The sequence below is a fragment of the Phyllobates terribilis genome, unplaced genomic scaffold (assembly GCF_046119375.1).
Source record: "Phyllobates terribilis strain yellow unplaced genomic scaffold, ASM4611937v1 Scaffold_9__5_contigs__length_417890890, whole genome shotgun sequence".
NCBI classification, from domain to species: Eukaryota; Metazoa; Chordata; class Amphibia; order Anura; family Dendrobatidae; genus Phyllobates; species Phyllobates terribilis.
In genome coordinates this window covers 357,424,538-357,438,293 of record NW_027362769.1, presented here as the reverse complement: position 1 = coordinate 357,438,293, position 13,756 = coordinate 357,424,538, and the positions used below count along the sequence as shown (strand labels likewise).

Sequence of the window (13,756 nt, the reverse complement as noted above, 5' to 3'; positions counted from 1 at the left end):
AAAATTTGCAATCCAAACTCTCAACAAGCTGCAATTCACATCACAACCACTGGATGGCCTAATATAGGCACCACTAGCATAAACATCTCCTGACAGAGTATTCTGTTTTTTTCCAACGTTGGTTATCTTCAGATATTTTTAGATAAGAGGAGTGTTAAGGAAGGACATATCTGTATATCAACCATTCAAAGAGCTTTGAATAGTGGCTATAAACCAGACATTCCAGGGGAGAGAAAGACTGGAGAGAAACAAAGTTCAAAATAGGGTCTTATCTGGGTAACAATGTTAAAAGAATTGCACAATTGCGCTCAACTGGTCGGGTTGTGTGCACACAATCTGTGATAAAGCTTAAGGCTGCTGTAGACCCACAAGAAGATGAATTCATAAGTAGTGGAGAAACAAATGGGTTAATTCTATGCTGCCGTAAAAGAAAGGATGAAGGATGCCAGTCCAAGTAAAAGTGACTTATTTGTCAATGCATTTCGAAGTATACAACTTCTTCATCAGGACAGCTTCAAAACGTGTTGACGAATAAACCACTTATTCTTGGATTGGCATCCTTCATCAGGACAACTTCGAAACGCGTTGACGAATAAACCACTTCTTCTCGGATTGGCATCCTTCATTCTTTCTTTTATGGCAGCACAGAATTAACCCATTTTTTTCTCCACTACATATAAACCAAACAAAGACACCAATGAGTAGACATTGCTGTATCAGAATTTTTGTTCCTCGTCATGCAGAGTGTAGGGTTCATGTTTTACCTGTTTGAGATTAATCCCTCTGTAAAGACCAACAACCTACAGTGGGGAAAAAAAGTATTTAGTCAGCCACCAATTGTGCAAGTTCTCCCACTTAAAAAGATGAGAGAGGCCTGTAATTGACATCATAGGTAGACCTCAACTATGAGAGACAAAATGAGAAAACAAATCCTGAAAATCACATTGTCTGATTTGGAAAGAATTTTTTTTCACATTGGTGGAAAATAAGTATTTGGTCAATTACAAAAGTTCATCTCAATACTTTGTTATATATCCTTTGTTGGCAATGACAGAGGTCAAACGTTTTCTGTAAGTCTTCACAAGGTTGGCACACACTGTTGCTGGTATGTTGGCCCATTCCTCCATGCAGATCTCCTCTAGAGCAGTGATGTTTTGGGGCTGTCGCCAGGCAACTCGGGCTTTCAACTCCCTCCAAAGGTTTTCTATAGGGTTTAGATCTGGAGACTAGCTAGGCCACTCGAGGACCTTGAAATGCTTCTTACGAAGCCAATCCTTTGCTGCCCTGGTGGTGTGCTTGGGATCATTGTCATGCTGAAAGACCCAGCCACGTTTCATCTTCAATGCCCTTGCTGATGGAAGGAGGTTTGCACTCAAAATCTCACGATACATGGGGCCCCATTCATTCTTTCATGTACACAGATCAGTCGTCCTGGTCCCTTGGCAGAGAAACAGTTCCAAAGCATGATGTTGCCACCCCCATGCTTCACAGTAGGTATGGTGTTCTTTGGATGCAACTCAGCATTCTTTCTCCTCCAAACACGACGAGTTGTGTTTCTACCACACAGTTCTACTTTGGTTTCATCTGACCATACAACATTCTCCCAATACTCTTCTGGATCATTCAAATGCTCTCTAGCAAACTTCAGACGGGCCCAGACATGTAATGGCTTAAGCAGGTGGACACGTCTGGCACTGCAGGATCTGAGTCCCTGGCAGCGTAGTGTGTTACTGATGGTAGCCTGTGTAACGTTGGTCCCAGCTCTCTGCAGGTCATTCACTAGGTCCCCCGGTGTGGTTATGGGATTTTTGCTCACCGTTCTTGAGATCATTTTGACCCCATGTGGTGAGATCTTGTGTGGAGCCCCAGATTTAGAGAGATTATCAGTGGTCTTGTATGTCTTCTATTTTCTAATTATTGCTCCCACAGTTGATTTCTTCACACAAATCTGCTTGCCTATTGCAGATTCAGTCTTCACAGCAGGGCTACAATTTTGTTTCTGGTGTCCTTCGACAGCTCTTTGGTCTTCATAGTGGAGTTTGGAGTGTGACTTGTTTGAGGTTGCGGACAGGTGTCTTTTTGTACTGATAACAAGTTCAAACAGGTGCCAGTACTACAGGTAATGAGTGGAGGACAGAGGAGCCTCTTAAAGAAGAAGTTACAGGTCTGTGAGAGCCAGAAATCTTGCTTGTTTGTAATTGACCAAATACTTATTTTCCACCAAAATTTGAAAAAAAATTCTTTCCAAATCAGACAATGTGATTTTCAGGATTTGTTTTCTCCTTTTGTCTCTCATAGTTGAGGTCGACCTATGATGTCAATTACAGGCCTCTCTCATCTTTTTAAGTGGGAGAACTTGAACAATTGGTGGCTGACTTTTTTTCCCCACTGTATATGGGGCACAAGCACAAGAAGGACTTTTTTACCATACGATGGAGAGTTATTTTGCAGAGCTTAGACAAGTTAATTGATACCAGTCATAAAAATGAATGTAGTGGCCAAGCTCACCTTTAAAAATGAGTGAAGAAATGGTCAGGTCTCTAAATCACCTCTAATCCGAGACTTGTAAGTGGAGACATAGGTGAGATTATTCAATACATGTTTATTAGAGTAATGGTCTCCATTCAATGGCTCTCCACACATTAGAATACAACCCCCAGAATACCCAAGGAAGTAGAAGTTGTCACAACATGCTGTGACTCGTAGTTTTCCAGTAGCTGCCGATTCCAGGTTGGAAACAAAATAAGGTAAAAAAAAGAATAAAATGAAACCATCTACAAAGCTTGATATTTGGATCTTTCATGAGTGACCTTTCTGCTCAGGACACCATTTATATACTACTCAGACGGTGTGTTTTTCTCTAACTGCCTATAAATGGATATGACTTTTTATGATCAAGAATATAAAAATGCTTTCAGAGGCACAAACATAATATCTGTAAAAGTATTATAAGCCTGATGATAGGGAGAGTTTATTCGCAAGACGCTGTCAGACAATGATCCATTTGGTCTCCATCTCGTCATCTGAATAGACTTGCTTTTATTCACGTGGTGATTAGAGGAACCTGAGATGTGACCACTGATGGGACAATTTTACACTACTCCTGATTCCCTCTCAATGAAGTCTGGGGGGGTTGTGCAGTTTAGTGGGTAAAACCAATTTAGAACATTTGACGGTTGCCGCTCTGCAATATTACGCTTGAAATCAAATGGACTGCGGTAAGTTCAATTCCAGAAAAAATAACTTTTCTCATTTGTGGTCATAAAAAATGGACAATTTAGGAAAATTGAACTCAGAGACTATGTCTTATTGGAAAGAGACAATTAGACCCAGTGTCAGAAGGCAATGCAAGGCTTTATAGGGTTCTTATCAATAAAATTTATCTACTAGACGTAAAAGCTTTCAGACCTAGTATAGCTCATTGGAGAGACTTTTAGAAAGTATGTTTCTAACTCAGAGAAGGATTCTAGACACACTGATTGAATAGCTGAAGTTCATCACTGTGCTGAAGTACATGATAAATTAGTGTCTATGTTTCCAATCCCTGTACTTGCTGGAAATGGAAACTGCATATCCCCACCTGTGGGAGGGTGAGCTTTTGTATACTACAAGCTGCAGTGTAACAATCTGTTTGTGATGTGATTATGACTAGTGTTGAGCGATACCTTCCGATATCAGGAAATATCGTATCGGATTGGATCGGACCGATACTCAAAAAGTATCGGATATCGCCGATTCCGATACCGGAAACCAATGCAAGTCAATGGGACAGAAATATCGGAATGAAAATAAACCCTTTCTTTCCTTGTAGGTTAATTCTACATGAAGTAAAACAACTAAGAATAATGTAGAATGTATTATGCGAAAAGCCGGCAATTTATCAGTGGCATACACCGGTACCCGACAATTTAGAACAGAAAGAATAGAGCTTCACACATAGATTAGATAGATAGAAACATGTCAGTCACATATATATGAAGTACAGTGACAGTGTTGATTGCTGTACTTGTCATTTAGTGCAAAGGATTTATTAAAAAAAATATTAGTGTTTTCATGCACCGTCTCTTTAAAAAAGCCGGCCGGCAATTCAGCAGCAGTACCCGACAATTTATAACAGACAGAATAGAGCTTCACACATAGATTAGATAGATAGAAACATGTCAGTCACATATATATGAAGTACAGTGACAGTGTTGCTTAATGTACTTGTCATTTAGTGCAAAGGATTTATTAAAAAAAATATTAGTGTTTTCATGCACCGTCTCTTTAAAAAAGCCGGCCGGCAATTCAGCAGCGGTACCCGACAATTTATAACAGACAGAACAGAGCTTTACACATAGATTAGATAGATAGAAACATGTCAGTCACATATATATGAAGTACAGTGACAGTGTTGCTTACTGTACTTGTCATTTAGTGTAAAGGATTTATTTAAAAAAATAATAGTTTTTTAATGCACCGTCTCTTTAAGAAAGCCGGCCGGCAATTCAGCATCTGTACCCGACAATTTAGAATAGAAGGAATAGAGAATCATACATAGATTAGATAGATAGAAACATGTCAGTCACATATATATGAAGTACAGTGACTGTGTTGCTTACTGTACTTGTCATTTAGTGTTAAAATAAAGGATTTATTTAAAAAAAAAATTGGCGTGGGGTTCCCCTTAATTTTAGTCTCTAGCGGAGGTTAAGCAGACGGCTGGGGCAGATGTTTGAAGCCTGGGAAGGGGGTAATACCCACGGAGCTTCCCAGGCTACTAATATCAGCCCCCAGCTGAATACATAGCCTTTACTAGCTATTAAAATGGGGGACCCCCCAAAAAAATGACGTGGGGTCCCCCCTATTTTAATAGCTAGCAAAGGCTAGGCAGACAGCTGGGGGCTGATATTAATAGCCCAGGAAGGGTGCCATGAATATTGGCCCCCTCCCAGGGTAGAAACACCAGCCATCAGCTGCCCCAGAAATGGCGCATCCATAGGATGCGCCAACTCTGGCACTCAGCCTCGCTCTTCCACGCTGCCCTGGTGCGGTGGCAGGGGGTAATGGGGCTGGGGTTCATGTCAGCGCCAGCTGCAATGAAGCCCAGGTTAGTAATGATGGGCGTCTATAAGACACCCCCATTACTAACCTACAAAGTGTTAAAAAGAAAACACACACTACCGCGAATATCGGCCGATACCCGATATTTCAGTATCGGAATGCTCAACACTAATTATGACCCTTTTGTTGTACAAAATTAGAAACATATTAATATTTCTAATCTCTCTCATGAAATGCTGAATAAAGTTTTGCCTGAAGAAAGCAGAGTACAGAACCTGCAGGAGAGAGAACTTGCAGGATACAGAACCTGAAGGATATAGAACTTCCAGGATACAGAACTTGCAGGATACAGAACCTGCACTATACATAACTTGCAGGATACAGAGACTGCAGGATACAGAACCTGCAGTATACATAGCCTGCAGAATACAGAACCTGCAGGATTCAGAGCTTGCAGGATACAGTACCTGCAGGATACAGAACCTGCAGGATATAGAGCCTGCAGAATACAGAACCTGCAGTATTCAGAATTTGCAGGATACAGAGCCTGCAGGAAACAGAAATTGCAGAATATAGAGCCTGCAGGATACAGAACCTGCAGTATACATGTAACGCCCCTTTAGGGCTACCACGGTACACTGGGTGTTATGGGGGGTCTCACCTCTCTAGGGCGCAGTGCCTCCACCCAAATCTTGATTGGAGCTCTCTCTCTGGGACTGCAGAAGGACGGTTATCTTCTGCCAGGGGCTGATTTGGGAAGCCCTTGCCACAGCTCAGTACACACACATGGAACAGGAGTAAAACCGTTTAACAGGTTTATTACTATGCAGCAGAATTGAGGTGGGTGTAAAGGAATAACATACAATACAAGTAACGGTGCTCTACAAAAGCCATATACACATCACAATCTACTTCTACTCCGACCCTGCAAATATAAAGTAGCAGGTTTTCCCTTTTTGAATTAACTCAGTCCAAATGTTGGGGCCCAGTTGCCGCGGATGTTGGAGCGCAAATTAGAACCGTTGGTGCACTTAGATGAATATTAATGTCAATAGTCTGAGTTGTAGTGTACTCACTGTAAAGCGCTGGTAGAACCACAAGTCTCAGAAGGGCACTCACTGTGTGTCTCAAACAGTTGGATGGGTCTCTGGACACCAGCTGGGGGCGGCAGGATTCAGGCCTTTATACAGTGGGAGTGCCGGCAGAACTCTCCGAGTCCTTGATGTAACTTGCTTCAGAGGGTGACAGGACCGCGCTCTCACCAGCAGCGCGGGTATCTCAGGGTTTGCCGCCACACTCTGCAGCGTAGAGGAATGCAGATCCACACCGCTCTGTCTTTCACAGCAAGCTGCCACGCTCCTTCTCCTCTGAACTTTCACTTCCTGCCCAGCTCCCTCCCCCAAGTCCCTCCTCCTCCAATCCACTCTCTCCTTCTATCCTTCCAGGCTGTGTCATCTGACTGAAACAAGGGTCCCTGGGAATTGTAGTCCACTGCAGCTCAGGGGAAAAACGGTTAATGTCTGTAGGTCCCTGTTTAACAGCAGCGGCAAAGCTCTTCTTAGTGGCTGTAAGTTCCAGTATACTGGTAGCTGCCCTGACAGTTCCATGTGCAGGTGTTACATGCATAACTTGAAGGATACAGAGCCTGCGGAATACAGAACCTGCAGGATACAGAGCATGCAGGATACAGAACCTGCAGGATACGGAGCCTGTAGGATACAGAACCTGAAGGACCTTGAACAGGCATTTGTGCCTTATGACTGGATAATACAACATGAGTGACAAGAAAGTAGGAATAAATCAGGGCAAAAAGGAAGTAGTAAGGAATGTTTTTTGAAAAATAAAACAAGAGGTGAAATCTGAAAGGTTTTCTTTATAATCTACAGTGTAGCAGTTTTTTTCATTATGTGATTGTGCTACCGTTTTGGTGCAAAAATTGGCTAATATCAAGATTTTTTATCTCTTTAATAAATGACTGAAGCTTTGGTAATAGGAAGCAGGATTCAAAACCTGCAGGTCCTGTAACAGGCATTTGTTCTACCGCATGATGAATTAATGCAGCACGAGTGACAAAATAGTAGGGGGAAATCAGTGCAAAAAGGGGCAAGCGAACAAAGTTTTTTTTTTGAAAAACATCGTGAAACATGAATGGTTTACTGTAAAAGCTTTAGTCTTGTATGAACAATCTCTTTATTATGTCATTGTGCTTTCTTTTTGTACAAAATGTGAAAAATATTAAGATTTATCATACCTCTAAAGTATAACTGAATTGAGCTTTGTGCAATGGAAGCAGGATATAGAACCTGCAGGTCCTGTAGCAGCCAATTATGAGTGGTTAATACAACATGAGTGACAGGGTACAAGGAATAAATCAGGGCAAAAAGGAGGAAGTGAAGAATAATTTTTGAATAAAAACAAGAGGTGAAACCGGACTATAAAATCTGTAGTGTAACACAAAGTATTTTTTATTGTGTCATTGTGCTCCCTTTTTGGTGTAAGATTTGTATAAGATCAAGATTCATTATAATAAATGACTGAAGCTTTGCTAGTAGGAAGTAGGATACAGAACTTGTGGGTCTTGTACCAGACATTTATTTTGCCTTATGACGTGTTAATGCAGCACGAGTGACAAAATAGTATGGGGAAATCTATGCAAAAAGGGGCAAGTTAAAAAAGTGTTTGTTTGGGAAAACAAGAGGTTAAACATGGCATGATGCTAGTCACTACTCAGGGATAATTTGTGAGTCTGAGTAGTCAAGAGGTCCGAGGTCAAATGCCAAGAGAATACATCATAGACAGAGGGGTGAGACGAAGACGTAGGCAGGAAAAAGTCCAAGGTCAATATTCCAAGAAGGTAGAGGAACACGACAAAAGGGCTAGGCAAATGGATGGTCAAGGCAAATCCTAGGTCGAGCAGCAAAGATCTTTTCTTTTTAATGAATAAATGAATGAAACTTTGCTTACTTAGAACAGAATAGAGAACCTGCAGGTCCTGTAACAGGAACTTATTGTTCCTTATAACTGGTTAATGCAATATGAATGACAAAGGGAATGCTGTGCAAAAAGGGGAAAGGGAAAAAGGTTTATTAATTTACCAGGGCAAAATCATATAATGGTCATGACACACATAGCTCTTTGAGCTTTTGGAATTTGTTTGAAATTTTAATGGATCTCTTATACCCTTTTATGATTAATGAAGTGAAAATGTTGTAAGAAGAAAAACAGTAGTCATTTTTGGAAAAGTAGTAATGACATGCACTGTACATTCTTCAACTAACTTTTCTTTGTGGAACTATTTTTCTCCTACCGGGATAAAGAAAACATTTTTGGTTTTAAATGTCAGTTTTTTGCATAGTTATAGGACGCACAGCATGCTTGACTGGCTTAGTGACTTGCAATCACATCAGCTATTTCAGGTTTATTATGCCAGTCTTTGATCTTCATACATTAAAGAGCAATTCTGTTCACAATGTATTGAAGCAATCTGTTCCCTTGAATAACTATCATACAGCTTTATGGATAATAAAAAATACTAAGGCCAGTGGCGACCCACTAACATCCCTCCCCCCTCTTCCCAGCTAGGCAATCTCCTTTTCCTTTAGGATCTACACAATGTTACCTTATAGTTTAGACCTCAATCCATGGTTTAATAACAGGTTGTAGACAAACTGTAATTTTCATTATACAAAATTCCATCTATTAACATTTTGCTTTTTCTTTTGTCTAGAGATCTGATGCCACGGACAGTAGAAGGACAAATAACCATGGAGAAGACACCGAGTTACTTTGTTACAAATGAAGCTCCACAAAGGATCCATTCAATGGCCAAAGACACCAAGCTCATTGTGGTGGTGAGGAACCCAGTCACACGTGCCATATCTGATTACACACAAACTCTCTCCAAGAAACCAGAAATTCCAACTTTTGAGGTCCTTGCCTTCAAAAACAGGACCCTAGGACTGATCGATGCCTCTTGGAGTGCGCTGCGGATAGGTATCTACGCTCTTCATTTAGAAAGTTGGATGCAGTACTTTCCTCTATCCCAAATCCTTTTTGTTAGCGGAGAACACCTCATAAGTAACCCTGCGGAAGAACTGGCCAAAGTTCAAGATTTTTTGGGTCTCCAACGGATTATCACAGATAAGCATTTTTATTTTAATAAAACTAAAGGTTTTCCATGTTTGAAGAAGCCTGAAGACACAGGGGCACCCAGATGTCTGGGAAAGTCCAAGGGTCGAACTCATCCAAAAATTGACCCTGATGTTATCCAGCGTCTGAGAAAGTTTTACAAACCTTTTAATGCTATGTTCTATCAAATGACAGGTCAGGATTTTCAATGGGAGAAGGAGGAACTGGACAGTTAAAATGGACACATTGGATGGATGTGTACCCTAACGGAAAATATACTTCTCTATGGACAGATTTATCAGTGTACAGAGAATATTTAACATTTTGCCAACAAATAACAGAAAAAAAGATAAAAATTGAAGAAAAGATTAAATAATTATTTCTATAAAAATAATGAGCAGTAAAGTCTACTATGATACATGCAGGGAGGTGTTAAGAGCTCATGTATATGGCACATTTATGGGCTCAGAACCTTTGTGGTCCTACTCGGAATTCCCATGCTTCTTAGAAGCTGTCGGCTTCCATAAGGTGCCACCTTATGGGGCCTCTATGTGGCTCTGTATTACGAGGATATCCTCTACTAGAAGCAACACTCGTAAGAGATAACATTTCTGTAATACGGTGTGTTTTGGAACATACAGATGTGTCCTTCCTTACCTTTTCTCTTGGCTCAACGTATACTGGGATATGTTGATCTAGATTACCAACTTTTGGCTTGGTGCAGACGGCCATATGTTTTCTTATCCAAGTAAATCAAATTGATTATGCAAATCACACTCTGATCAAACTCATAGATGAGGAGAAGATGAAAAAAACAATTTCTCCATCTTCTCCATTCTGTCGGTGTGTGGAAATTGGACTGCACTCAGATGTCATCCAATGATTTCCATACACTCATTGACTTACATGGCCAAGTGCAATCCAAATATTGTTTAAAGCTCGGTCATGCAGCAATTTTTTTTCTCGGACTGAGCCAAAAAAATCTGACATGTGCACAGCCCCATAGAATAACATTGTTCCGGATGCGATCCAATGTTTTGTCAGACTGCGCTCAGATCGATAATATGTTCGTCTGCACGAGCCCTTGGGGTTATCCAGAAGTTTTTTCTTATGCAAACGCCTCCAGCATGATCTAAAGAAAAAAAAAACAAGAAAACATACACTTATATTATCTATCTATCTATATATTATCTATCTATCTATTATCTATCTATCTATTATCTATATCTATCTATTATCTATCTATCTATCTATCTATTATCTCTATCTATCTATTTATCTATCTATCTATCATCTCTATCTATCTATCTATCTATCTATTATCTATATCTATCTATCTATCTATCTATCTATCTATCTATTATCTCTATCTATCTATCTATCTATCTATCTATTATCTATATCTATCTATCTATCTATCTATCTACCTATCTATCTATCTATCTATCTATCTATCTATCTATTATCTATATCTATCTATCTATCTATCTATCTATCTATCTATCTATCTATCTATCTATCTATCTAGCTATCTAGCTATCTATCTATCTGTATCTAAATGTATATTAACACCAATCCCTTTTAGATTATTTTTACCACTGTCTGGGTCCCTGGCTTTTATTTTTACTTTTTCTACCAGTGAAATGGAGAGTGACTGCTGCAGACAATCAATGACTACCGCAGTTACCAGTGATTGGCTGTAGAGGACACTTGCCATTCCTGCAGGAGAAGTAAGCAAGTAAACCAGTGGCAGACCTGGGCAGTGATATGGAGCAGTGGTGGGGGTCAGTAGGTGAGCATTTTACTTTATTAGTAGATTACACTGGACCTGGTTGTCTAAAAAAAGTCTGGACAAGCTTTCGAACGTAATTTAAAGGGAATCTGTGAGCAGATTTTGGTTATGTAATCTGAAGACAGCAAGAGATAGAGGCCGAAACACAGAATTCAGGGATGTGTCACTTTTCAAAGTGCTTACTGTTGTTTACTAAATGTGAAGGATTTATCACTAGTCCAGCTCCGCCCCCTCCTGTGATAAGCAGCTCACTGTCTGTGGACTTTGTACACAGAGAGCCTGGTGTGGGCGGGGTTAGCTTTCATTCTCAATTTAAAAGCTCTGATTGTGTGGGAACGGCTGCACCCAGTATTCTAAGTGATACATCGTTGGATTCAGCTTCTCTTTGCCGACATCATGCAGCTCTCAGATGAGGTAGCAAAATCCTGCTGACAGATTCCCTTTAAGAAAAGTTAAGGGTGGACATAACTTTAGTCCATAGACATTATGAGTGTAGTTTTACATCTCCATCCAACTTGGAACTTGCACAGAGCCTTAATATTGCCGTATGCATGAGGTCTCACCTGTATGGGGAATGATACCTGCGAATATCACTTTTTGGCTGTACAATGTAGCAGCAGATCACTTACCCCCTTTCAATTAGGGAACTTGCACTAGACTAATCACAAATAATATGTGATCAGTTGCTACAAATTAAGGCATAGAGGTTATAAAGCAGGTTAACGCCACCTTATCTACTGTATATGTAGTTCTGAAAGCACCTAAATAACAGAAATATATCATGAACCCTGGCAGAGGAAGGATATCTGTCGGAAATATAGGAGAAAATTGAACTATTTTTGTTATTTTTTTGGGTTGGGTAAAAAGGTATTGCCAAAAAAGTTCTATCCAGCAGAGACAATGAGGAAGCACAGATATTTATTGTATATTTTATTTTCATCACTATGTATCAAGATTTATTGGAAAAAAAGATACCTTACTGTGCCGTTTGTGCAATATAGTATTAAAAAAAACAACAACAAAAAAGAACAAAATTATATTAATTTATTAATGCAACACAACAATCCAAAGAAAATAAAGTTTGGGCATTAGAAAGTCATAAAAGGTTTACAGAATTATATTATGGCTATTCTCTCCCCAAATAGCGCCAGATCTGTCCAAAGGCTGCCTGTGGTATTGCAGCTCAGGAACATACACTTTTTATAATATTGAGCTGCAATACCAGGCACAACCTGAAGACAGGTGTGGCACTGTTTTATTTTTTGTAATAGCAGCAGATGATGAGGAGGAGAATAATTTCCAGTAGTATGGACAGTCAGTGATTCATATGGCTTAAAACATTGGTGAATCTTCAGAGCTGGGGTTGAATTTTTATTTTGTTACCCGGGGTATCACATTTGCAAGACTTATGTTGCTGTATTATAACTGAGATCAAAAAACAGATTTTTTTTTTATTTTGCCAGAATTTAATTTCATTAATTTGCAAAATGCTTCCTAATTTGTTTTAATTTCGATCAAATTGTCCTTTTTTTTTCCAAAAATATTTTATGGTTTCACAGACATCTTGTGTTGGTGGCCTAACACCGTGCATTGTTCATGCTTGTATGGTGGAAGCAAAGCTGACCTTTGGGATTCTGAAAAAACGCAGCAAAAACGAAGCAAGAAAAGCAGCAAAAAAGCAGCAAAAGCCTTTATTGTGTCTGCAGCTTTCTTTACAGGTTTCGGCTGCCGAAAAAAAAGCAGCAAGAAAGCAATGTGTGAATGTAGCCTTAAGCTTAGAAAAAAATCAATGAATCTTTTCCCATCAAACTATCTACTCAACTTTGTCTGCTCTATAACATGCTTTCTGAGATAGATCTATATGTATGACATGACAGAGATGTCAATCACTAAGTAGGACCACCCACTGGACTCTTAAAATGAGAAAAATTAAGGATTCAAAATGAATAAAACACAAGTTCTACTGAATCTTTTCAAACAAAACAATTCAATCTGCTCAGCTCTTTCATGACAATTGCAGCCATATTTTTTCTCATATCCTACAATCCTTTCAATGAAACATTTACTCAGGCTCGGACTGGCCCACAGGAGAGCAGGAGAATCCTCTGGTGGGCCACCACTCTCTTATATTTTTTATTTATTTATTTATTTCACTCACTTATATAGCGCCATTAATTTCACAGCTCTTTACAGACATTTTGGGCAATATCCCCATGGGGGCTCACAATCTAAATTCCCTATTAGTATGTCTTTTGAGTACAATATACTGTATTTGAATCACTATGTACAGACAAAGGCAGCATCTTATTCATGCAACAATCTACCCAGTTCATATAAATTTGTGATTGAGGATAATGTCACATTTGCATGTAGGTGAAGACTGGGGTCCTCGAGTTGGTTACTAGTGGCCGTAGGCCCTATGGGGTCCGTGAAAATAATCGGACAGCGCTCGGCTGCCATCTCACTGCTTGATAAAAGAAACTTTAAAAGTCTACATTTTTTTACTTTTTGCGTATGAGAAAAACTGAGACTTTTTTTCCCCTATGAGATAACTCACTGAACCCCAATTAAGGATGTCCACCATCATTGGGTCGGTGTCATATGTGATGAAAAATCTTCCAAAATTCTCTGCTTTTGCTCTTTTATTTTGCATTCTGACTACACCCCTCATCATACCCTGCCAGTCAGGAAAGGTTAGATGTTTTTTTTTTTTTCCGAGCCTAGAACATGATATTTTTTGGTAATTCTTTCTCCGTCACAGTATATTACAACAAACTGCTTGATCATTAATTG

General features: G+C 39.6%; 1 protein-coding gene across 1 annotated transcript in view; it reads left to right on the top strand.

The window, feature by feature from the left end:
• Nucleotides 1–13,501, top strand: part of LOC141162251 (uncharacterized) — a 393,009-nt gene extending 379,508 nt beyond the window's left edge. Inside the window, exon 2 of the mRNA XM_073648153.1 lies at nucleotides 8,771–13,501. Coding sequence (XP_073504254.1) covers nucleotides 8,771–9,407 — 637 coding nt within the window. The 3' untranslated portion in view covers nucleotides 9,408–13,501. The remainder of the gene's footprint in view (nucleotides 1–8,770) is intronic.
• The last annotated feature ends 255 nt before the right edge of the window (nucleotides 13,502–13,756 follow it).